Source organism: Pholcus phalangioides, unplaced genomic scaffold (genome assembly GCF_987345545.1).
Source record: "Pholcus phalangioides strain wild (caught in Gottingen) unplaced genomic scaffold, Ppha-v1.0 ptg000042l_1, whole genome shotgun sequence".
In the NCBI taxonomy this organism is placed as follows: domain Eukaryota; kingdom Metazoa; phylum Arthropoda; class Arachnida; order Araneae; family Pholcidae; genus Pholcus; species Pholcus phalangioides.
In genome coordinates, this window is record NW_028301628.1 from 26,517,164 (window position 1) to 26,543,720 (window position 26,557).

Here is a 26,557-nt window from a genome sequence, read left to right on the forward strand (position 1 = left end):
ACCGGTTACGTCCAGTTCCCGTGCTAAATTATAGTTATTAGCAATTACTTTCTGACACCCGTCTCAGTATAATGACCTCGTCCTGTTCTTCAATCACGGCTCCGTTGCAGTGCAACAGATAAGAAAATTTATTTTCTGGTGGTAGTTTCCGTTTTGTTCTTGGCGCAGAATAAATATAATAAGAGAGAAATCTCATCTTTCATTCTTTTAAAGGACATGGAAAGAAATACAAAATAAAGAGGAACACAAGCAGGACAATAACCGCACCCTGCGGGAAACCTGCCGCTCCCATCAGTACGTACGAGGTATGGGAAAGGAGCGTAATGATGTATGTTTCCGCTTTTTCATGTCTAAAAGCATAGCGGAACCTCGCATACTTCTTATCAAATCACCGAGACCACTTTAAAATGAATTCGTAAAATTCTTATATCAGTGAAGACTCTATACATGATAATATTCTCTATGGGTTGGGAAGGATAGAGCTTATTTCTTCAATGCTGTATTTCTCGGAATAAGTGCCGTTATATTCTTGTTCTTTAACCGTCGCAAGCACAAGGTCAAAAATTCCAGTGGAGTTAGAATGACACTAGCATAGTGTTTCTCAAAGTGTGGAATATCATCCCCCCCCTGGAGGCGATGGAATGGTCCAGAAGGGCGGTAGAAGCTACGGGTATAACATGGGTTCCTATGGGGTTGGCTTCAGTTGGGAGCGATAAGAAAAAAAATTCTGAAGGGGGCGATTTTGAACAAAAGTTTGGGAAACTCTGCTCTAGCCAAGCCTACCAATCCTGTATGAAAACCACAGACATTAATGACTATTTATTAAAAATATGAATATATTCTAAATGTTGGCGAAATGATAATTGTCTCTATGAACCACAATTTCAACGGGATTGAAGTCATTTCAGCGAAAAATTGGGGTCTAGATGGGGGTTCCCTTGACGAGGTCAGTGGGTTGAAAGTATGACCATTTTCGGGCACTCTTTCTGCTTTTTATCTTATGCAAAACTGCCTTTTGGGGAGTAAAACATAGAGTGAATGGTCAATAACAAAATTAAATTAAACGTTGAAGAAAGCAAACGAAAGCAGCTGCCGCCTGACAGTCCAGTGGTTAGCGAGCTAGCCTCTGACTGTGCAAATCTGGGTTCGATCATGGATGTCTACTAATACTTACGAAGTCCCTGGACGGATCATGTTGATTTTCTGGGGATAACTGAGAATCACATTTAAAAAATTCAATTAAAAATTCGGAATGCAGAAAAGTAATCAGTTATTAATTACAGGGTGACATCTGTCGATTCGGGAGCACCACTGACCCACCCGTTTACTGTTTCAAATTTTTATTATGGTATTCAGCAGGAAATTTTGAATTATTTCACAATTAAATCCCCGTGAATAGTTGAAAATTATTCACCTGTCCGGTAACCCTGGTCTCACATCCTGCAGAAGAGCCCCTGAGCTGGGATTTTTGGTGGGCACCTAGCCAGGGGTTTCACGGGAATTGGTTTGCCCTTTATAGTGAATTTACAGTGTGAAACAACAAACAATGGAAAGAATCGTCAGCACTGTCAGAATCGTAATTACAGCACTGTCAGCCCCCATCCTTGTGGTGGGGCAAGACGGGACGAATTACAAAGCCATTCAAATACCCGCGTTTACCGGAAGGTCGAATACCCTTGATTTAGAACTCAACCTAACGTTGTGGATTTTTTGACTACAGCATCTGCAAGCATTTGTTTTGCACACATTTTGTGTTTCAAAGCATAGTGAGAGAGAGGAGAATATTTTCTTTTTAATTTATATTTAATTACTTCCAACTCATTATCTTTGAGAGATTTTTTTTTCTTGTTTCAACTTCCATTAAGGTCACAGAAATTGAAGAAAATAAATAAGTAAATAATCATGTCGAAAAGACACCATCAATCAAGATCAATTAACCTCTGCGTCTTAACCCTCATAGGTCAGAGTCACACTTTCAACAGCTCTTAAATCTCTTAATGATCGGAGCTTGAAAGAATTTCGTAGAAGTCCCCAAGTACCATGATACTCTATCTCTTCGTTGTTTCTTTCATTTTATTTCACTTCTAGAGGTTGGGAATATAATACATTTTGCGTGTGTGACATGATCGCGCGTAGGACTTGGTCATGAGCTCAGCACACGCGACATTCCTCGGCATTCAACCGAATCGAGACTTCATGAGATCTTCTCATTTCTATATTAAATTGCTCTCTTCTTATACTCATTCTATCTAATTACACTATGTAACAAAAAAAGAGACTTTATCTTTGTTCCTGGGTAGAAGTTGTTAGTTCTGCGTTTGCTTAGCCTGAATAATTATAAAAGTTATGATTATTTTCCTACAACACACACGCCTCTTCTTTTGTGGTAATTGGATAGATATTTGTGAATTGGTCATTTCTACCATTGCTTGATCAGGTGACTGGAATGCTGGACAAATCCCAGTCATCACGTCGCCATGCCGACTAAAAATTTGGTATTGACGCCTAAAATTTTCTTTGTATAGTAACTAAATTACAGGCTGAGAGAAGCACAAAATGTTTGGAATTTATAGCAGCATATCTGACAACATGAATTAGGGTCACTCTGAACTGAAAAAGTCAAAATAAACATTATTTTGCACTTTTTTTCTTCGGGTAAAAATTTTTTATGGCTAGAATATTGGAAATAACCTAAAAAAAACTTTTCGTACCGATAATCATTTAAAAAACCTGCAAATAACTTTCAGAATGCAAGTCCTACATCTAGGCATTTCACGGAAAATGAAATTATAGCTAAAATAAAATTTTAATTTAAAAAATAATTGGATTTTTTTCATCTTTTTTTCACATGCACTTCATCTTCAGGTTTTAGCCCCAAAAGTAATCCTCCATAATATTTCCGATGTGTTTTCTCTGATGTAGATGATCTAAGTCGAGAGCTCCTTAGTGAAGGTGCTCTTTTGAGAAAGCACCTATTCTTTCTTTGACGATTGGAGCGTATTTGTCGAGATGAGCGTAGAGGATGCGATTTGGAAAAAAACAGTTTTTTGGGCATTCAATTTTTCTATAGATTTTTGTTTTTCTACAAACTAACGATGATTTTTGATTCTGTGATTACCCAGGAAGCTGTTAAGCATGCTAAGATAACCCAAGCTTCTTTTTTTCAGGTCTTTTAAGTTTTTCTTTTGAGAAGTTTGCTGGGGACAGATCCGATGAGTTTTAATTATTTTTAATATTAATATACTTGCTAAAGCTCTTGTATGGTGAAATCCCAAATTGCCAGGTCTAATAGTAAATGCAAGAATGAGTTGTTGGGGGTATACTTTGTGGACCTCCTTCTCCTCCTCCTAACCAGTACATGGCCCGCCGCTCTGTCTCATACTCTGTCTAATTCGGACCGGCAAAAAATAAATGAATGGGAGAAATCATTGACAGGTCAAGTGAATAAAAGAAATAATTTGCGGGCCTGAAAAAAAAAGTTAACGAGAGAAAATGATTTTTCAGGACCAGCAAAAAGTGAATCAATATAAATAATTCGTAGACATGCTCATGAAAAACGGACATGGACAGACGGTGTAATATTTGAGATAAATCTCTATATACATAGCGGCTATAGGAATCGGACAAAATGTATCGTGGACCGGTCCACAGCTCAAAGATTCAAGAACACTGCTCTAATAATAGTTTACCCAAGTCCTTCTCAATTCAGAATCATGTCCTCGAGGGCACCAAACTCTGAAAGCTGTAACGGGTAAGCTCATCTAAGTGCAAAAGATTATCCAAATGTATACTTCGAAATCGCTTATTAACAAGTTTTCCAAAAAAAAAAAAGTGGCATCAGGTAACATGAGACGTAATGCTGTGATGAAAAATAATTTAATGTATTTTCACACGAAAAAGAAAGAGCATGTAAAGGCACACATATGGACTTCCACGATTATGGCAAGTATTTTCCACCGCAATGCTAGTTGGAATCATAAAAAGATAACCTCTCTCTCTATGAGGATCATACACGGGAAGCGGAAGTAGTGGATAAAGCTTGTCCCTCACACAGCTTTTGATGATGATGACATTGGTGCTTTCTTTTCTTATTATAATCATTATTATTATTTTTTTTTAAGACACGAGAATCGAATCCAGATGTGACATGGTGCGGATATTTCCTCATCGAGGTCTTTTCCATCAACACGCGTGGGAAAAGCCCAAGTTCCTGGAAGAAAGCGTCGCCATGCCCGTGGAATTTTTCGAGCAACTAACACTGCGTGCTTTTTTTTTCCCTTCGTCCTAGAATTTACCCTCCTATAGAATTACTTACGAATTTTATTTTTATTTTCGGAAATGTACAAAGAGTATAAATTGAGCAAAGTTGTAGTCCAACACGGTGACACAACAAACTGTGAACCGTCGCTGTGTCCTTAAGAGCACATTACAGTTACTATATGCAAGGGTGGCTTTAAGCAAATCCTTCTAGATCAGTGGTTCTCAAACCACTGATGAACCTCTCTATCGCAGCTCCCTTGCCCGATTCATGATTCATATCCGGCTCCCCAGAATTGTTGAGTAGCTATTTCCCATATAAAATAACCACTTCAAATCATAAATAGATGCACTAATTAATATCTCCAGCCTAACTCAACACCCCTGACGAAGGTTGCCGACGCCTCTAGGAGCCGCGACGCACACTTTGGAAAACACTGCCCTAGATCAATGCAACTGCAGACTAGTGAAAGTAGTTGGGCAATTTCGGGGACCGGAGAAAATGTGAGAAATAATATCAGGACCTGCAAAAAATGAAAAAGCAGGAGAATCGATTTGCGAACTAGCAAATCGATTTTGCAGTTTGCAATGAATAAATGTGATATAATTGCACATGAATAAAAAAAAAGCGAATTAAATAGGAGAAATAATTTGTGGACCAGAAATAAATAAATGGAGCAATTTCAGCACTGGCAGAAAATAAATATATTGCTGAACTAGTTTGTGCGGACCAGCAGAAAATAAATAAATAAATAAAAATAATTTGAGAGCCTGCGAAAAATAAATAAATAGTAGAAATAATTCGCAAAGCAGCAAAAAATGAAAAATTTTGGAGAAATAATTTGCAAGACTAGCAAAAAATAATAAATGGTAGAAATAATTTACGGACCAGCAAAAATAAATAAATAAATGGAAGGAGATAATCTGAGGATCGGCGAAAAATAAATAGATAGGAGAAATGCTTTCAGGACCGGTGAAAAATAAATTAATGGGAGAAATAATCACAACGGGTAGGCAAAACAAGGGAGAAATAATTCCCAAATCTTCTGACAGCTAATGATAGTAATAAAAATCAATATAGAGGTAATATAATATTATTGAATCAAAAATATTGCAATTCGAGAAGGAAAATTAGATTTTTATATCAAAAAAGTCGAGATAGCTAAAGAAAATGCAAAAAATACAGAAAAATTCGAAAATAAAGTTGCATATAAGAAAAAATATTTCACGCATTAGATACTTACTTATATTTATACTTCAAAAATTTGGTAAATTATCTTTGTTTATCCAAGATTTCATTAGAAATAACAAATTGCAGTTAACTTCATTGAGAAAACGGGAATTTTTATTTAAGTTGTGGCCGAAAAACGTGAAAAGTACGGAGCGCACGCGATTACTTGCTAAAAGCCATACCCAATTATTAAATAACGAGCTCAATATATACGCGTACATGCTCATACTAATTGCATACATGCTCAACCCATAGGCCGGGAGCCAAATGTGGCCCTTGGCCTACAATTTATGCATGTAAAAATGAACTAACAGCGTCACTTACAGATCGCGTGAGTGACTAGAACCGTATTTACAGATCGCGCTTGAGTGGCTTGCGGCACAGCACATCTTAGAAAGCTCAAGTGTGTCGTCGCACAGTTCTAGATCACTCAAGCGGTCGGCGGCGCATTTCCTGAAGTTTTTTAAGTGACCCTCGGTGCAGTTCCACTGCATTGAAGTGGCTTGAGACACATTTCCAGATTACCTTAGTGACCCATAGCATATTTACAGATCACCTTTGACTTTTGATGAGTCGATCTGTAAATAGGCCACGGATCACTTAGGTAATCTAGAGATGTGTCTTAGATAACCTGGAATGTGTTTTATTTACAGACACTGCGGCACATTCCCAGATTATTTAAGCAACACACGGGGTATTTACGGATCACTGGAGTGAATCGCGATGCAGTTCCAGATCACTCAATCCACGCGGGATCACGCAAGTAACTACACAGCGGCGGTATTACAGATCACTTAATTAAGTGGCCCGCGACAAGTTTTCACATCAATAAAGTAGCCCGCGACACATGTTTTCAAATATATATCAATGAAGTTGTCCAACTCTCTCCTACAGTCATAGGTGCTAATGCTTCCGATTTTTCAGCCTTATTAAAATCTTCCGGTCTGAAATCTAATTCTTCCGATTTTTCGTATCTTCATAGAAAAATCCCTAAAAAACCTCAAATTGAGCTTTTTTTTGAATGGAAATTCCCTAAAGAAAATGCTCGTCCAGTCTCCTTGTAATTTCAGGCTGATCCCGTTTTCTAAGGAAAAATATGGGAATCAGGATTTCAAGTAAGAAAAATCGGTAATCGTCACCCAAATATGATGATTAAAGCAAGCAAAGTGGGTAATTATCGCTAAAAAAATCAGGACGAGGGGAAAAATGCGTCCTGGAAAAAACTGGATTTATATATGGTCACCCATTGAAAAATTTCAGATAAATCCCCGGTTTTTCCCATTTATTTGTTTGACACGTTTTCTCTGATGCGGAATGTGTCACCACGGGATAAACTACAGATTTTTCGAGTCTGTTGATTGGCACCTATGTGAAAGGAGGTTGAACCATCACCTCCTAGAGACAGAAGGCCTCCGCACTCTGCTTGTGACGTCAGTAAGTAGTCCATTTTCCCTCAGAAAATATTCAGGGGAAAAAATATCTGCTCGTGCCAGTATCATCGTTATGAGGAAAAGAAATGATCGGGCTTAGAATTGGCTCTTTCTATGCCGTACATCCAATCACTATGGGGGTATTTGTAAGCCAATCAGGAAGACTCCACGCCGAAATAAGAAGAAATGAAATAGCATGATGTGTTTCAAAATGTAGCAAACTTGCTAGGTAGTCTGAATGGCGTTTACGACAAACAGTGCAGAGGCCTTCTATCTATAGGAGGTGCTGGTTGAACACCCTTGTATAAAAATCCTCACAGTTTGAAATTTCTGCCCTAACATTACGATTTCGAATTAATTTCCGAGAAAATCCTATATTCTACGTAACTTAAAAAATGCTAAAAAAAAACCCAAAAAAACATGATAAAACAGATGTCGCAAAAAAAAAGCTCCCACATCAAACCTGACGTCCATCATCATCATAATTTCCTTTAATGATCATTTGATGCAAATGAACATTAAAAAAAAAAACCACGCCAACTCACTTCTACAAACAACGGTGATTAATAGCGAGATGATCTTGTCCCGCAACATTTCAACTTCAATGTTGATGTTGTGTTCGAGAGGCTCCCGATATACATTTCCTCATTTCTTTCTTCTTCGTTCTTAAAACAATTAGCGCCTTGGAAAGCGTGATTGATCAAAAAAAAAATAAAATAGCGATAAAATACAAATAATTAGATTTAGCGATCGGAATACAATCAAACACACGCACAAAAAAAAGTCAAAGCTCTTCAAGGTCGGCAGTAAAATATGCTTCCTGTAGTCAATTAAACGTGTTTTTATAATGCCCAGGGACTATACTCCACTAATTATAGATATATTTATAACAAGGACGAACGGTCCGCGTTTATTGTTACAAGTACTACGTGGTTCTTGCACCACGTCATCGGCTATAGATAGCGTTAATGTGATTCTAAGAGAGAGAAAAAAAAAGGGGGTTCACCTTCTTTCTCTTATACTATTTCAATTTGAATAGACCAGTTTATTCTCTCAATTCTCCCACGCTATTTTAAGATTTGTATCATCTTTTATTTCGCTGTGGTACATACACCAACTACGTAATTACAATGTCGAAAGATCGTATCCGCTATAATGCTTCGGTTTCAGATAATCCGAGGATTTTCTCATTCATGAATCATTCGTATCTCATACTGGCTGTCCAAATACAAATACAAATACAACGCCACAACAGGCAAATTGCCCAACGAGGTGGCTGACTTAAGAACATCATGGATCCCCGAACCCTTTTTTGCCCTACCTACTACTGCTACACCACACATGCACCCCGCCCACAACCCCCCCGCGGAACCCCCAACGAATCGGTACATGTGGGAATGTGCGTGTACGTGTAGTGAAACCTGACGAGAAGTTTTTTTTTGTTTCTCTGTAATGCTTGTTATGTGTAGTGCTGCCATCTGCCACCAGTTTTTCAAACTATGAGTGAAGTGTTATGATTGAATGATTTTTCGTTGTAGGACTGTTGCTCTCTGTGGCGAGACTTTTTAACGGGGAGATCGGCTCGCATTTGCGCCTTGAAGTTGGGAACCACAGAAAACCAACTTCAGCCGACCACCACTGTGGGGTTCGAACCCGGATCCTCGCATCGCGAGTCCGTCACTATAACCACTCGACCACTATAAAATAAAAACACAAATAAATAAATAAACCACAAATAAAAATTTAAATGCGTCACTTTTCAAATGTCTCAGGAAAATAAAGTTTTTCCGGGCTAAAGATATCCGAAAGTAATGGCGTATATAGCAGGGTTCTTCAACGTATGGCCTGCAGGGTCGTCTTAAGAGCATCTTTGGGGAACCCCGGGCCAAGTGGTTTTTCTGAGGCCCTACCATGCAAATTCTAGAAAATTTCACCCGGACCTCATTTTTGTGAGACCCCTCTTCTCCTGAAGCCCCCGAGCCGTGCCCGGATGTGCCCATGCGTTAAGACAGCACTGATGGCCCGGAGCTTTTTTGTCGTGACCCGCCATTCATTTTCAAAAAATGGTTGAAATTGTTAGAAAACGATTAATTCTAGAATTAGTGAAAGGAAAAAAATTCGGAATTAATAGAAATACTGTAACTATAGAATGAATGAAAAAAATAATTCTAAAATAAATGAAGAAATAATTCTAAAATAAATGAAGAAATAATTCTAAAATAAATGAAGAAATAATTCTAAAATAAATGAAGAAATAATTCTAAAATAAATGAAGAAATAATTCTAAAATAAATGAAGAAATAATTCTAAAATAAATGAAGAAATAATTCTAAAATAAATGAAAGAAATAATTCTAAAATAAATGAAAGAAATAATTCTAAAATAAATGAAAGAAATAATTCTAAAATAAATGAAAGAAATAATTCTAAAATAAATGAAAGAAATAATTCTAAAATAAATGAAAGAAATAATTCTAAAATAAATGAAAGAAATAATTCTAAAATAAATGAAAGAAATAATTCTAAAATAAATGAAAGAAATGATGAAAATCTCTAGAATAAATGAAAGAAATGATGAAAATCTCTAGAATAAATGATGAAAATCTCTAGAATAAATGATGAAAATCTCTAGAATAAATGATGAAAATCTCTAGAATAAATGATGAAAATCTCTAGAATAAATGAAAGAAATGATGAAAATCTCTAGAATAAATGAGAGAAATAATTGCGGAACAAATTGATGAAACTCAGATTTAATGAAAGAAATAATTCGATATGATGAAAATTCAGAATTTTTTTACGGGGAAAAAATCCTTTTAGAATTTTTGAATTTTTGAATCCTTTTAGAATCCTTTTAAATAATTTCAGAATTAATGAAAAAAATAACATTCAAATCAATGAGAGAAATATTTCATGATTTCAAGATATAGTGAAAAGGAAAACAATTTCTCAATTACCGAAACGAATGATTAAAGAATTATTTAATTGATTTCAGATTAAAATTAATCTCAGAATTAATCAATTAATCAAAAACGTTTTCAGGATTTGTGAAAAAAATTGTTTCAGAACAAATAAAAATTGATAATTAATGAAAGAAATAATTTTCAGAATAAATAGTCTTCACTTAACTCGGGTCGCCGTTTGCCCTTTTTATTAAGAAGTAACTAAATTACATGAACTGGTGGCCCACGGGCTTCGTGGGAGTTTTCAATGTGTCCCGCCGTGTCTGAAATGTTGAATACCCCTGGCTTAAAGTGGAAGAACCACATATGTTTAGTTAAGGTGTGCGTCCACACATGTGTACGCTATGCGTTGTCTTTGAGTGGTTTGCTGGAATTTCCCATCCATGTGCATGTCTGGCACAAAATATTTCATCGCGAGTGAAGCAACGCACACTAGACGGACGCCAAACTTGGTAGCCTCTGCTGACGATGGGTTCAGTGAAGGAGCTTGCGTCTGCACCTCTTAAATTTTGTATAGTCAAGGCTGCTGTCGGATTGTGCGTCAGGATAGGGAGAGAAAAGAAAAAAAGAGGAAGCGTGCAAGAGCACGGTCAATTTGCAGAGAAAAATCACAGCGAACAGGGGATCATTGCAACTGAACCTATGTAAACGCACCTTTATGAAAGTGTTGCGCCGTCGATGGGAGGATTGCTCCAAGTTTTTTATTCAAGTTTTCTACTAAGCGTGCATGTGAACCGTCGACAGCTACCTACCTTGAGACCCTTTTCGTGGCAGGAATGATCTCCCATTTAGAAAGAGTCTCTCCATAGCAATCAACCAGGTCTACAACATTTAAAATTGCCTCATAGTACGTTAAACACAATAATCAATTAAATTAGTTGATTAATTTCATTAAGTAATATAATTCTATGAAAAAAAAATCTGAAAATCCCTATAGTGAAAATTTTCCCTCGATTATCTTAAAAACAAATCCTCAAAAAAAAAATTAATGGCTTTTACTTGTATCTTACCTCTTATCTTTTTTCAAAGAAGTCTTTAAATTTCTGTTTCCTCCTCTCTACTCTTCTTTGCCCAATATTGCCTTATATTTCCCCTCAAGAAAGTACTTATTTGATTAAAGGATACAAAAAGTCCATAGTCTTAAGACTAATCCAACAAATTCTTACTCTTTACATTTCCCATCATCCTTTACTTCACCCACCTATATTTTATACGTGTTTAGACCGAAATAGGAAAAGAAGGAGGAGGAGGAAGAAAGCTAATTTACTTTCTTAATAATAAAACGGAAGAAAAAAATTATTTTTTTTGTGCAAGCACTTTACTGGTATAGTAATTTCTTCATGAACCACGCCTTTATATCTCGTAGGTAAGACAATGGTAATTGACTTCAATCTTTGATCGTTTCCCACTCAGAACACCCACGGGAAAAATACCACCCTTGTCGTCGACGCGTTTCATGTGGCTGATGATGCACCAAAATTTGGAGAAAAAAGACAAAGGACATATACCGGTGGCCTCAACTACACGAAATTGAAGGTATCGTAAGAGATTATCGTCCTTATTAAGCCAATTAATACCACTTGTGTCATTATCGGTTTGCCAAAAAAAAGATACCGAAGATTAGGAAACAAAAGAAAAAGGTATTGTTAAAAATAATTTTTCCCCCGAAGAGGAATATCTCGGCCTTATGGGGAAATTACTGAAGGTACTCGAGCACCTACACCAGCTGCGGCTGCGATACAAGTGCAAGAAGTTCTGGGATAAATTCTGATGTTGCGAATTTTTCTGGGAAAGTTTTTTCAACATTTCACGTAACCGGTTGGCAGTTACACTGCGTACGGCATCGTCCCACAAATTAATTTAAGAAAAATATATTAAACAAAGCCTTGCGAAAATGCAACCTCAAAGGAATATGAACGTATATATGCGATTTAGTAGTAGGGGCGTCAGTCACACTTCACGGGACTTCACGAGGACGGCCCTCCCTTGGTGTAGTGATTTGTGTCTGTGCTCATTGCTTTGATGTGGTTGTTTTCTAAAGTCCTCTGGGGAAGCCGTGGATAAACCATGATCAAGCCAAGGGATCCTTGGGTGGATAAAGTTCGAAAACCGACTTTTCGAAGGCATATTGAGAAGGCACCATCTATTGATGGTCGCCTCAGGTTCGGTGGGGAAAAAAACTATCTATATCCCTCCCCGGGATCGAACGCACGGACCTGACGGTAGTCTTCATGGTGGTAGACGAGCATCTTATTACCGCGAGTGGCGCGGTGATAAGATGTTCGTTTTGTTTTTGTTTTTTTTTTTCACTTTTTTTTGGACGGGGAGGGGGGGGGGGTTCAGAGAGACAGCGTAATAACTTCCTAATTGGAAGTTAGATTACTGGGAGATCATATAAAAAAGTGAACTGTGTATCTCAGTACATATATACGGCCCTTTTTCAAAATAATGATGTATCTAAAAAATGGACACGCTATTTTAATATATATTTCTTTCACCAGGGGTTCAAAAGATACAGAACGTATGAGGGTGAGACTTTACACCCTGTAAACTAATTACGTAACATCAAATTTTCAATGGAAGCAGCTATACCACATATGTGCACGTGCATTCTGACTAGTTTGTCGATTTGAATCGGTAGATATACTCGTCATTCAGTATAAGATCAGTTCTCGAGTTCCCCCTTGCTGCTCTCTCTAAACCATAATTTCCCAACTTTTTTTGTCCCATCGCCCCCTTCTTCAGAAAGTGTTTTCTCCCATCGCCCCCCAACGCAATCTAACCCATAGAATCCTATGTTATACCGTAGTTTCTACCGCCCCCAACGGGGCGTTAACGATCATGTTGGGAATCACTACTCTAAACACTTATAATAACACATCACACATTTTCCTCTTTTACTTCATACTATATGCAGGTTGTCCCATAAATTCGTGAATAGTTTAACAATTCATAAAAAATGGAGGAGGTGGTAAATTTGAATGCAGTTTGCGAAAAAGTCATTCTCACTCTAAGGGGGTTTTTTAGTACAAAATAAATTAGTTCAAGTTTTGTCGATAGAGTTTGCTGCATGGAAACAAATCAATTGCAGAAATGTGCAAATCAGAGTCCTATAAAAAGCAGGGGTGTACGATATTAACAGCTCATTTCCGAATTTTTTTGTTACTGGTGCTAACAGAAGATTTTCATTGTGATCTTGGCATCGGCGGAAAAAATTGGTGAAGCTGTTTTACCTCAGCCACGAATCGCCGACTGCAACTTCACGAACATTTCGGACACAGGTGAGATTGAAAATGGATTCTCAGGTCTCCAAAGTTCTGCGAAGTGCTTTCGTGCAGTGCCCTGTATCGATGAGAAATTGGAGTAATTTTTTTCCTGAACTAAAAAAAATTACCCCTTCGCGGGAATACACAAATTCCTTCAAATCTTATGAATTTTTTAACTATCTGCGAATTAATTTGTTACCCTGTATATTCACATGCCATGCCGCGTTCGTAAAAGTGCGATTATATTCCAGGCATGATGGACTGACTGTTCAGGGATTTTTGTATGTTTTCTCAGTCACCTCGTTATCGTTTATCGGGGATCGCTCCATTAAAATCAACTACTGGAAACCTGTTGATACATAAAACATCGAGACCAAATTTTAACGAGCTCGTCACACACTGGGATCTTTTTAAAGCTGATAACGTTACAACTTACTGAACACGATTCAGAACGGGTTATAAAACTCTTCTAGACCAACGAGTATTTTCAAGTTTTATGACTGAAATAAGATTTTTTAAGGCACTTCGTTTTTCACTGGCTGCGTTGATGCCTTTATTTTAGCGGTTTTATGGTAAACGTAAATTTCGTTGGCGATCATTAAAAGAAAATGATATAGGAATTAACTGGCATTTTAAAGTCTTCGTTAATATTGTTTACCAAGTACGTATGGATGCATATTAAACGTAAACGAAGTATATACGCATTTATATAAACTGTATATTACAGTGAATAAAAAAATTTTAATAGTTCTTCTAAATAATAAATCGCTCCCAAATGACATAGGTGAAAAAGTTAAAATATAATTCGAATATAACAGAAGAATTACCAGTTATGATAATAATTATTTTTTTCTGCTTAAAAGATACCAAAAATACAAAAGTACACAAAACTTCTAAATCACATCTGTAACATTGTCCTTCACATCACAATTTTTGCTTTTCTTAATTCATCAGCTGGACTTATACCTTATTTGGCAATCCAGTTTTTCTTGAAACGCGAATGTGTATCCACGTTGCAAAACATTTCAGGAAAACAACTTCCATAGAGCAACATGGGCAGAGTAAACATTCAAACGTCATTTCCTTTTTTTTTCCCCCAAGGACATTGCACATTCATGCCTCTGGCATGGGGAGAGGGCATATAAAAGGATATACAAAATTTTAGTGAAAAATGAAAAAATACTTTGAATATTAGATTTAAATTGCGGTATCCTCACATAAAAATACCAAGTGTTTGTAATATGGGAAGTTTGTTGAAATTTGTTTAAAATGTATCATAATCTTATGTGAGTCGTATAAATGGGGAGTTAAAATAAAAGTAATGGTGAGCTTGATAAGCCATGTTGAACATCTGCAAAAAATGAAAATTTTAATCGACTCAATATACTTTTTTATCATATTTATTATAATGATGATGAAAAGGCACATACCTACAGCTTATACACGTGCCTACTAAGAAAGCACTCAGTACTCTCGGAATTAACTGAATACAGTATAATGATTTTGATTACTTTTCAAAAATCTTGTTTCAAGAAGTAGAATCTGAGAAAAAACTCTTAGTCTACGTGTTTTAATTATACCTATTTTAATCGTACAGTTCATGTTCCAATGCCTCAATACGGGTTATTATCAGCTTTCCTCGAAACTTCATGATTATCATTTTTTCCCTTTAATATGACAAAGTCAAGTTTTTGAGTACATGTACAATTATTTTCCAGTTTCCCCCAGCCTGCGCTAACACAATTACTCTGATTTAAACGCCATAAATACCATAATCTCATCTGACCAAAAAGAGAATGTAATGTCTTTTTAATGACAGATTTGTAGAATTCTTGTTTTCTTCTTCTCATGTATAATTATCATTTTCAAGACAAATGGCCTTGCTTATTGAAAAATGGATGCTGACTGTTCTTAATTATATCTAGTTGATCGAAACCTAAGTTATATTTATCAACAGCTACTCTGACCATAAATGGTTATTATACTTTTAATTGCAATTCACTCTTTCTATGCTTTGATCTATGCAAATTGTTATAATGTATGGAATTTAAATATCTTATTGCATTTTTATTATAATTTTGATGCATAAATACCTTAGAAAACAAGAAACTAGAGTTGTAGATTTCGTTTTAGTTCAAATTAATTCCATTTAATTTTAATTAGTTTAAATTAATTTGAATTTTTAATAAATGTATTAAATTTATTCATTAAATAAATTTAATACATTTATTTTGACTAATAATTTTATAAATTTATTCATTAAATAAATTTATAAAATTATTTTCAACAGATTTGCAGAAGACTTGTTGAGTAATAAAAAAAGTGACATCTCATTTGTGGTCCAAATAAATTCGGGATAAGGTAGCCTTTCAAACTTTTATAGAACTTTTATACGCACACGTACCACGTATTTATAGTTGTGCGCAAGCCTCCTATGCGTTTTCAAGGAACTTCGCGCTAATGTCTATTTTTATATTCTGTATGTAATGCGCTTTTATGCTTCGTCGACAGTGGTATCATGTGGTTTCATGCATAATCAACATTTTTTGTATACATTTTACAATTCAAAAATTATTTTTCTGCAATTCGTTTTTGAAACTCTGCATGTATTCATTAATATTTTGGTCCTGCCACATCGTCTACTTGCTGACTGCCCTTGTCCTGTTCTGTTTTTATATACGAGTTTAAAAGAGCGGTTTCTGGTAGGGCGTCACTGAAGAGCGGGCCGTCTGTGGGCTTCTCTGGTTCTGCTGTTACATACTCCGGCGGCGACCTATCAGTTAATTCCTCGGAATTTCAACTGGGCTACCGTATCTATTTATTTATTTATTTATTTATTTATTTACGTCTCAACAGGCCAGGATTGCCCAATTACAGAGATGGACAAGAGAAGAAAAATACAAAAACATAAATACAACAAACTACAAAAAAAAAATAAAAAATACCAATGGAAATACATACGGAAAAGGCATATTAACATGCATATTCACTACTCACACATACTTTTAAGAATTCCCTTATAGTTGAAAATATTTTACTATCGGTTAGTAAGTCAAACAGAGGGTTGATGAAATTATGTTTATTCTAAAATCTGAATTGTTCCAGATTCAATAATTCATAATTATTCGGTAATTTCAGATTTCAGTGGGGGGTGGCCTATTTATGATTTTCATCAAAATTGCCCATTTCTTCTTAACGAATCGAAAGCAAATCAATTTTTTCCTATCCTGCAGTTCGTTATAACGGGAGTGAAGGGACAAAATAATTAAATTCGCATATTTTCAGATTCTATTCAGTTTAAAAAATCAACTGTGTGAAATCCTAGACGCTTCCCACTGCTTATTTACAATCAAAATGAGCAAAACATATAAAAGCCAAGCATTTAATATAATATGGGAGTTGGTTTCTGTTTTTAAACGGCTGTTGCTGTTGCTCCTTTCACCTAATCGTCCGTCATGTCATAAAAAAAAAGTGACGAGGAAAAACAGAGGGAGGAGTCACCCACGCGCGCGGTTTTAGCCACACGTTCCTCAACCACCATCACCACAAGACAAGAAAAAAAACAAAGTGAACAGTGAAATCTTTCCATCAATGTCAAAGCCACGCAGAAGGAGGAAAAGATTCACGGGCGCATGTTGACCGCCCGGCATCCATCCCAACACACATTGCTCTCTTTTCTCCTCTAATAATCTCAGAAATACGCCGAGAAAAGGCCCAGCATCGACCATCATGGACCGATATTTCATGATGAGGATTACGACATGAGGGGGAAAGAATACGCGGTACTTATATAACTTCTTTTTTTTTTTTTTTTTACTTTTTAACAAAGTATCGAAAAAAATTCTCCATCATGATTCCCAACATGATAAAGGATATATTCTGATTCTCTACGCGTGGAAGTGATTAACGAATATTCTGCATGATTGAATCAGGGATTTTTCGACTGGATATTTCTTGACTGGATTAAGTGCTAATTAAATCAATAGGAATGTCGGTTTAATGCTGATTTTATTGAGCGGGAGATGATCGAATGTTCTCCGTGATCTTATAGTATCCATCTTCGTGAATATGTTGTTCCTCTGGTGAGTTATTTATTTTTCATTATGTATTAATTTTATCAATTCAATCCTAAATATCGTGTATTTATTTATAAATCATGTGTAATCACTTATCTGCGAATATTGCGTACGCATTTATTTAAAAAAAAATATGTATTCACTTATGTATATGTATTCATTTATTTATTTATAAATAGCGTGTATATTTATTTATTTACTAGGGGGGGGCTCTGCCCCCTGCCGCCCAAACCCCCCCCCCCCCAAACTTGTCTTCACAACATATCTTGTTTATTTCGTCCAATTTCATCAGCGTGCTATGCAAAGGGACGTGTGAAAGCACCAGCTTACAGAAGAAGCGAATTTTGCAATAATAAAGCAACAAAAAAACAAATGTGATTCATCAAGTACCCCCAGAAAACTTGCCCATGGGGGTCCCAAGACTTCAATTCGTTGAATTTTAGTGGGGCCCCCTGACAGAATTTATCTCAGGCTACCGATGTGTTACAAATTTTACAATGTTAAACAACAAAAATCAATGAGATTCATCAAGGGACACCCAAAATGAATCCTGTCAAGATTTCCATGGCTTGTCGGGCATCTCCCCGGTGAGGGGCAACGAAAATTTTAAATTTTAATCACTTTTACAACGAAAGAAATCTAGGGCCCCCCCCCCCCCTCCAGTAGTGGAGACCCAATACTCAGATTTTTAGTGGGGAATCCAGACTGGATTTATCTCGGTCTTCTGCTGTTGCAAATTGTACAATGTTGAACAAAAAAAAAGAATCAGATTCATCCAGGGCCCCCAAAATGAAACCTGTAAACATGGGGCCCCCCTACTTGGAAGCTTGTCGGTCATCCCCCGCAGCGAGTGCCGTGAAAAATTTTCATTCGTATTCGTTTTGCCAACGAATGAAATCCAGGGCCCCCAACCAATTACCTGGGACACCAATTCGCATACATTTAGTGGGGCCCCAGACTGGCTTTATCTCGCGCTTCCGCTATTGCAAATTCCACAATAGAAAAGAATGAGATTCACCCAGGGCCCCCAAAATGAAACCTGCAAACATGGAGCCCCCGACTTGGAAGCTTGTTGGTCATCCCCCGCAGCGAGTGCCGTGAAAAATTTTCACTTGTATTCGTTTTACCAACGAATAAAATCCAGGGCCCCCAACCAATTACCCGGGATACCAATTCGCATACTTTTAGTGGGGTCCCAGACTGGCTTTGTCTCGGACTTCCGCTGTTGCAAATTCCACAATAGAAAAGAATGAGATTCACCCAGGGCCCCCAAAATGAAACCTGCAAACATGGAGCCCCCGACTTGGAAGCTTGTTGGTCATCCCCCGCAGCGAGTGCCGTGAAAAATTTTCACTTGTATTCGTTTTACCAACGAATAAAATCCAGGGCCCCCAACCAATTACCCGGGATACCAATTCGCATACTTTTAGTGGGGTCCCAGACTGGCTTTGTCTCGGACTTCCGCTGTTGCAAATTCTACAACAGAAAAGAATGAGATTCATCCAGGGCCCCCAAAATGAAACCTGTAAACATGGGGGCCCCCGACTTGGAAGCTTGTCGGTCATCCCCCGGTGCGATTGCCATGAACAATTTTCATTTGTATTCATTTCACCAACGAATAAAATCTAGGCCCACCCACGCAACTACCCGTGACCGAATTCACAAATTTTATGAGGCCCCAGAATGGATATATGTTTTGCTCCCGCTATCGCAAATTTTTCAATGTTAAAGCAGCAAGAAAACAATGAGATCCATCAAGGGCCCTTGAAAATGAAAACTTTTAACTTATACGTGCAATCCCCCCCCCGGGTACCCGGACCCTGTGTGTTGGGAGCACTGGTGTTGTATGTATATTATACATTCCTCTCGGCATGACCCCCCACAAGGTCAGGGCTGACAGGGGCCGGAACGATTCTTATCACTTTTTGATTTTTCACACTATAAATTAACCACAGAGGGGGCCCCCTGAAAAGCTGGTTTGGGGGCTCGCCATCTAAATTCCAGCCAAGGGCCCTGCTGTAGGATGTGGGAGCCTCTCGGTACATGCACATAACATGGTCCCGATGGGTCTAATGGGTCCCGATATATGCTAGAGTTAAATGAAAACTCGACCCAAAATCGTAACCGACTTCCGTAACACAAAAACGTAAAAATTTCATGCATTTATTTATTTACATATCGTATATATTTATTTATAAATCGTATTTTATGTATATTACCGTATTTCTTGGCCTATCCGCTGCGGAGTTAAGCGGTTTCCAAACACATAATTTGCATACGCTTACGTTGATTTTTGTTATCATTCAAAACACCTTTGTCCAAGAATTTTATTGAAATTATCTATATAACCGCGTTCAAATATCTACTCTAACCCATTTTTTTTTACCGCTCTTCCAATGCGTGACCAAATTGCACAATTTTTTTATACACGCTGTCCTGTGAGTGTTAATACGGCCTTTATCTCATCAACCATCCGCCGTTGAGGTATAGTTTCAATTTAAAAAAATGCTCAAAAGATGTTTAAAAATTACCCTCTGCCAGTTTTTAGAGTGAAAATACAGCGTAACAAAATAAAAAAAAATCTAAATTTCTATACGGTCCCCTGTACTCTAACTTCCAATTAGAAAGCTGTCCCGTTTCTCCTGAGGCCAACAACAAAAAAAAAATTAACAAGTTTCCAATTGCAATATTGGCTGAGATATTCGAATTGTAAAAACGGAGAAAAATTATGAAAGAACAGCAAAAAACTAACGACAACGCTTCTTCCCTTCATTTATGTTGTCCTTTCCCAGCTTTTCTCCGATTTTTCTTTTCAAATCTCTCTTTTATCTCAGCGGACATGGCACTTAGAAAATTGCAATTTTTTTTTTTTTGGTTTTAGGAGAAACAGGGCAACAACTTTCTAATTGGAAGTTAGAGGACAGAGGAACTGTATAGAAATTTAGTTTTTTATTTTTATTTTGTTACACTGTATTTTCACTTTCAAAACTGGTGCAGGGTAATTTTTGAACGCCTTCTAAGTATTTTTTAAATTGAAACTATACCTCTACGACAAAGATCCTCCCCGATTCGTTGGGGGGTTCCACGGGGAGGGGGGGGGGTGCATTTGTGGTGTAGCAGTAGTAGGTAGGGCCTCCAAAAAATGGCTCGGGGATCCATGATGTTCTTAAGTCAGCCACCTCGTTGGGCAATTTGCCTGTTGTGGCGTTGTATTTGTATATATATATTTGTATATATATATTTGTATGTGTCATTTTTTAAAAGTTATAAAATATAAAATTTCTTTGTAAATAAATTTTACAAAGTCAAGTAAAATTGATTTTCATTACTATGGCAATCTTTCTCATTAGACCTTTTGATTTCCACAAATATGTTCATTTTCTCAAAAAAATTCTGGGGCGGGGTATCCCAGGTAGATAAGATGCTCAACGATCTCCACGTCGTAAAGTCTCGCCGCAGAAAGCAACAGGCCTAAAGTGCAACGGTCAATCATTACGCTTCACTCGCATTTAGAAAAATAGATGGCAGCACTAAAAAATTACGGGCAACATTAGAAACGCAATCAGATTGTTAGGTACACGTGCACATTTCCGGTACAAAGTCATTGCTAAGAGCTGCACGCGAAGGTTTGCCACTAAAAACGTTCAATAGAAAGAAATAGAAAACTAAATCCACATTTTTCTCAAATTTAATCAATGTTTTCTAAACCAAACCAAAATACCGATCCAATCTCAGTTTCCTGGCGTGGTAGCCCAGGTCGATAAAATACTCGCCCGAAGTACAAAAGGATGTTTAGAGGTGTCGCGAGTTCGATACCCGGTTCGTCCTTGCCAGAAACTTTCCTTACAGGGATACAACAGGAATAACGACATGATCACAGGAAAAGATTGCCTGGATGTCCCACATCCAGGGGATAGCGCATCAACCTCTCGCTGAGTTTAAAAAAAGGCTGCCATACTCGGAATCAGCAATAAATTGTAGGTCCCGGTCTAATTAGCCTTCGTGTGCAGAAAATGACCATGCTGCAACAAAAATGATCAAAAAATTTCTATGAAAATTACTAGAAAAATTTGTAAACAAAGCGTTGCGATAACGCAACGTCAGTCAAAATCGAAATTGGCTAATCGAATTACGTTTCAATTATTTAGAAAATCTGTTATGATTATTTAACGAACATTTTCTATATAGTATTTGTATGTAAAATACAAGAAAGCTAATTTTCCCGTTAAAAAAAAGTGACGTGTATAGTAGTTTCAAAAGTTAGTTTTTAATGCTTAACATATTAAGCCGAAGCTTATCCAATAACAATTTTTTGACATTCTAACTTCGAGGAAATTTTAATGGATTTTTAAGAATATTTTTACTCTAGGATAAAGAAATTAATAATTTTTGCCAAACTTTCATTCAGAAGTTTATAAAATTCTCGAAAAAAAATTAGAAAGTTAGGTACAGGTGAAAAATTTAGTTTCAAATTTTTTTGTTTGTGTAATTTTCGAAGGAAAAATACGGTTCATACTAGGCCGCGAAGGGTTAAAAGTCGTGGCGTTTCTTCGGAAATTTTTTTAGCAGCTTAAATATTTAATTTTTTACAGACAGACAGACAGAATTTAATTTTTCTCGTCGTTGCCCAGCCCGAGGGGACTTCCTGTAGACTTACATAACATAACAACTTTTTTAGTTAATAAAAAAAAAAACATACGGTCCGGTAAATGCTATCATCAGAATACTACAATACACAAAGATCAGCCATGTGCCTCATCAAAATGCTACTCTATGCAATAGAGTTGGTTAGTAAAATGAATAGTAAGAAAAGAAATATTATGCGATAAATGCGAGTATTATAATGGATACAGAAATTAAATCACTTATGTTCAATCACCAAAATGTTACATAATGCATTAATAAGAAAATAATAATAATAATAAATCTAGCATGAAAAAGAAGTGTTATCGGAGATTATACTAATTGGTGCAATGCAAGATCAGCCATGTACATTCAACCACAATGTTACTCTATGCAATAGAGTTGATCTATATAATTTCGATAGCGAGATAAAAGTACAAAAATATTATGATAGATAGCAAAGATTAAACAGCTCAGTAATTCAAACTCTAACCTACTGAGCATGGCACGTGCAGCATGTTTTGAGTCCTGTGGGAAATTTTAGTCTTTGACGTGGGTTGAAGTCGACCAGCTCTCTCAGATGCTCGTACGAGATGAGAGAGAGAGAGGGAGAAAGAATTATATTCAATAATCTTCATTATTCAATAATTTGGGGTTTTTTTCTTAATTTAAGAGCGAATTTCATGTGTCTTTTTTTTTCTTCTTTCCAATTTGTGTCTAACTTTTACAGCGCACTGTATTTTATTTTATACGAAATTTCTTTTATGTAGATTCCCCCAGTTAACGGGTAAACCCAAGAGTCAAACTGTGGGTCCTATACTATTGGAGAATTTTATATGTTCTGAAATTATTTTTCTTGTGAAATATTAACCTTCATTAAACGGGTATATATTATCAATTTTCGTTTCTTATCTAAATTATTTAGTCCAACACCGTTAGGAACAACTACTTAAAAAAAACTCAATTAATCAATACATTGATTTTTCCGGCAATTATTTCGTTCTAGTTAGACTACTTCAATTAAAATGCTGGCCTAAATATCCAGTTATTCTGTGACTTATCAAATTATATCATTTTTCCCATGCGAAATAGTATGAACAGTATCAAAACTAAATGAGTATGAGATCTTTGATTTATATCTCCATTATATAACAAAATTGTATTTGCAGATACGTAGAATTATTAGCCTTTTATACAGCCCGAGACAAAAGAATAATTTGTCATGCAAGTTCTGACTCCACCCTCCTCATGTTGTAACTTTTTTTTTTTCAACATCATCCGTGACATTAGAAATATTTTCTCGATGTATATATTCATCCTTTGTTCTCTTAGATCGTGCCTTATCGTAGTTCCTGGTACGTTGTAGTTACTGCCTCCAATAAAGTTGATTAACTCGTTAACAAGTTGCTCGTGAGCAAAAAGAGAGATTGAGATAAATCAGCTCTCTCTCCCCCGAGGTACTAGCTACTGTATGGAGGTCTAATTGATGGATAATTCCGCCTTTAATAACATAATTCGTTAATTATATAGTTCCGCATTGAAGGGCTATCGTTCAACCCATCCTTGGTCTTTATCTTCTGTACTTAATCACGACATCATCCAATTGGTTTCGTGCCCTTGAAATAAAAAAAAAAGCACACAACGACTTTTCTTCGAATTCAAAATAACGAAATGATATATTAAAGCGTTTCTCAACCTATGGTCCACGACGATGGTACAGGTGGTCCTCGGTAATTTAATTCTGATTGAATGAAATTGTTCTGGTGTTTAAATGAAAAAAGAAAATCAGATGTTCATATAGCGTAACCATATCTTATCGAGAGAAATACGGGAAATTGCGATTCTAAATATAAAATATCGCTAATTGTATCCAAAAAATTCGATTTTCGACCAATTTGCTGATTATTGTCGAAATTGCTAAAAGGCAGGTAGCTACGGAAAACAAAATGTCTGCTACGAATTGCAGTGAACAAAAATGAACCACGGGGGAAAGAAACGTTCATCATGACTTGGTGATCATATATCATTCAAAAAAATAAGAATTGAGATTTTATATACGGCATAGCACGGAACATTGCCAATTAATAACAAAAACGTTGCCATCAATCAGCAGATTCACCAATTATTGCTAAAATTACCAATGGCGGGAGGATCGATGGACTACTGGAAATCGCATTGAATTGAAATTATAGTTCACAGAAAAACACAAGTTGAACCTGTCAAATATATATATTTCAGTTACACCCATACTTTTCATAATATAATTTATGAGGTATGAAAATTGTCTTTAATTACGATTTTAGAAAAGATTATAAATTCAAAAAAAAACTTAGGTAGGAAAAACGGGACTATTGTACAATATAAAGAAAGTCGGAACAGCGAAAAATACAAGAATTTCCCGTAACATACGGGATAAATGGTCACTCTACTCACGCTGTAAATAAGTGATCCGTCGAATTGCTTCAGGAATTTACTAGTAGTACTTGGGTGCAGAAAGGTTGAGAAACACTGAAAAAAAAACGCAATGTTTGCATATTCCAACAAGGACTGTTTCAATGAGCTTCTCTTAGAAAAAGGATTAATATAAAAACTCATGGAATATATACAAGTGCTTGAAAATGCCTATACAAAAATATGAGCGCAATCAAAAAAATTCACGAAAATTCAGAATGACTGAAATTTTTTAAAACTTTTGTGGGTCCGGTTTCACTCAATGTGCCACTGGTTCCGTTTTCCCATCCTCTGCTCAAGATAAGACGAGGTTGTTTTTTTGTGGAGTTCTTAAGAGAGGGGGGGGGGGAACGGGGCCCAGACCTTGAAATAGTCAATGCATTAGAATTTTTGGAAAGGCTCTTATCAATTCTGAGTTTTGAATAATTCTCAATTTTCGGTGATTACAGATTTTTAATAACTCTCTGAATTTTAAGATAAATTTTCTATTTTCAATAATTCCTGAATTTTCAGTAATCCCGAATTCCCAATAATATTTTTGTACTTTATATAAGTTTGAATTCTTAATTATTTTTAATTTTAAACAATTCTGAACTCGTTTCTATAACTTATTCCGAGTTTTCATCAATTCTGAAATCGTTGATTCTAATTTCTCGTTAATTTTTGTACGTAGTGCTCGTATTTTTGTTACGATAATTTTTATCACACCGTGTTGTTGTGTGTGTGTGTGTGTTTTTTTTTTTTGTGGATGCTTTGACTACCCTCTTCCTCCTGTCTTTTTTCAAAAATAGGCTCAAGTAGAGTCCAGAAAATGTTTGGGACCAGGTTTTGTAGTTGAGAATTTTAAAAACTCATTAGGGGCATTCAAATATTACGTCAACAGATGTTTAGTCTTTTTTTGACCACTCCCCCCCCCCAGCAAAATTTCATCAACTGTACCTGTCCCACCCCAACGCATATGGGATCAGAGACGTACAAGCAGGGGGGCAACGAGGAACTTATGCCCCCCCCCCCCGACGATCAAAAATGTATTTTTGATGCAAAAAAAAAAAAATAAAACATATTTATATGTTATTATGACAATAGTTTTTTCTACATATTATTAAAGAGGGCAAAAGTAGACAATTCCCCCCGATCACCATGCACAGCCTCGGTGAACCACACCACCCCGTTCGAAGAGCATGTACTTGCTTAGGTACGGAAGTCCAGCAAATCACTCCAGGACAACGCATGTGACGCACTGAGTGGGCACAAAACCGTTTGGCCGAACCCCCACCCCTATAAGTGAGACAGGACAGGAGGGGGACACGTCTGTTGAGGTCTGACAGGTCTACTAGAGAAGGAGGACTTTTGAAAAGTTATCAATTAGGTGGGGGTGGGTGTTAGCTCAGGTGCCACAAACTAGGGGAAGGTTTTTCTAATTTTTCGCACTCCTAGTAAGATGACACTAAGAATATCTTCTAAAGGATTTTTATAAAGAATGACGTAACCATCAGTTAAACGCCCCCTCCCCATCATCAAAAGTCAGGAAATCCGAACCCCCCCTCCCCCCCCCCATCGATGCTCACTTGAAACTTGAGTAATGCTAATACTTGAATGGCCTCTTACTTTGAATCAATTCTAGCATAAAATTAAAATTTATGAAAACCAATGGGATGCAAATACAGTGAATGTTGAAATCCTCTAGAAGAGTCACTTCAATGAAACACAAAAATTTTGTTCTAGTTTTCTAATGCTTTTTGTGTGTTATCTCATTCTTCTAATGGTCGATTTTTTGTAGAATGTTGTCTGCGTCGCTGTATTACAGAAATTTTACTATTGTTACTTGCGTTCTTGTTATACATGACCGTGACCGCTGAACGCTATACAAAACGAAGAGCTAAAAAAAAAAAAGAGCGCTATTCTCCTTCATCTTGGAATAACACACTATCACATTGGCATAGACCAGCGATTCCCAACGTGGGCGTTAACGCCCCCTTGAGGGCGATAGAAAGTTCCAGGGGGCGGTAGAAGCTACGAGTATAACATAGGATCCTATGGGTTAGATTGCGTTGGGGGGAGATGGGAGAAAAAAAAATCTGAAAAGGGGGGCGATGGGACGAAAAATGTTGGGAAACTATGGCATAGACTGATAATATTTAAAGGGGAAAAAATGAGAAAATAAAATAGCATTTTGTTGCGGAAAATTGCCTTATCCGCCAGTCCGTCACACATCTGATGTCTTCGTTAGTGAGACTGTGTTAAAACTTGTCTTGAAAGAT

General features: G+C 36.6%; 1 protein-coding gene across 2 annotated transcripts in view; it reads left to right on the forward strand.

Annotated features, from left to right (window-relative positions):
• The first annotated feature begins 16,691 nt into the window (after nucleotides 1-16,691).
• Nucleotides 16,692-26,557, forward strand: part of LOC149064708 (uncharacterized) — a 59,406-nt gene continuing 49,540 nt past the window's right edge. The window contains exon 1 of one of the 2 annotated variants that reach the window (XM_089254659.1): nucleotides 16,692-17,228. In XM_089254659.1, coding sequence (XP_089110785.1) covers nucleotides 17,215-17,228 — 14 coding nt within the window. In that variant the 5' untranslated portion in view covers nucleotides 16,692-17,214. The remainder of the gene's footprint in view (nucleotides 17,229-26,557) is intronic. The other variant, XM_089254658.1, reaches the window with a different exon arrangement.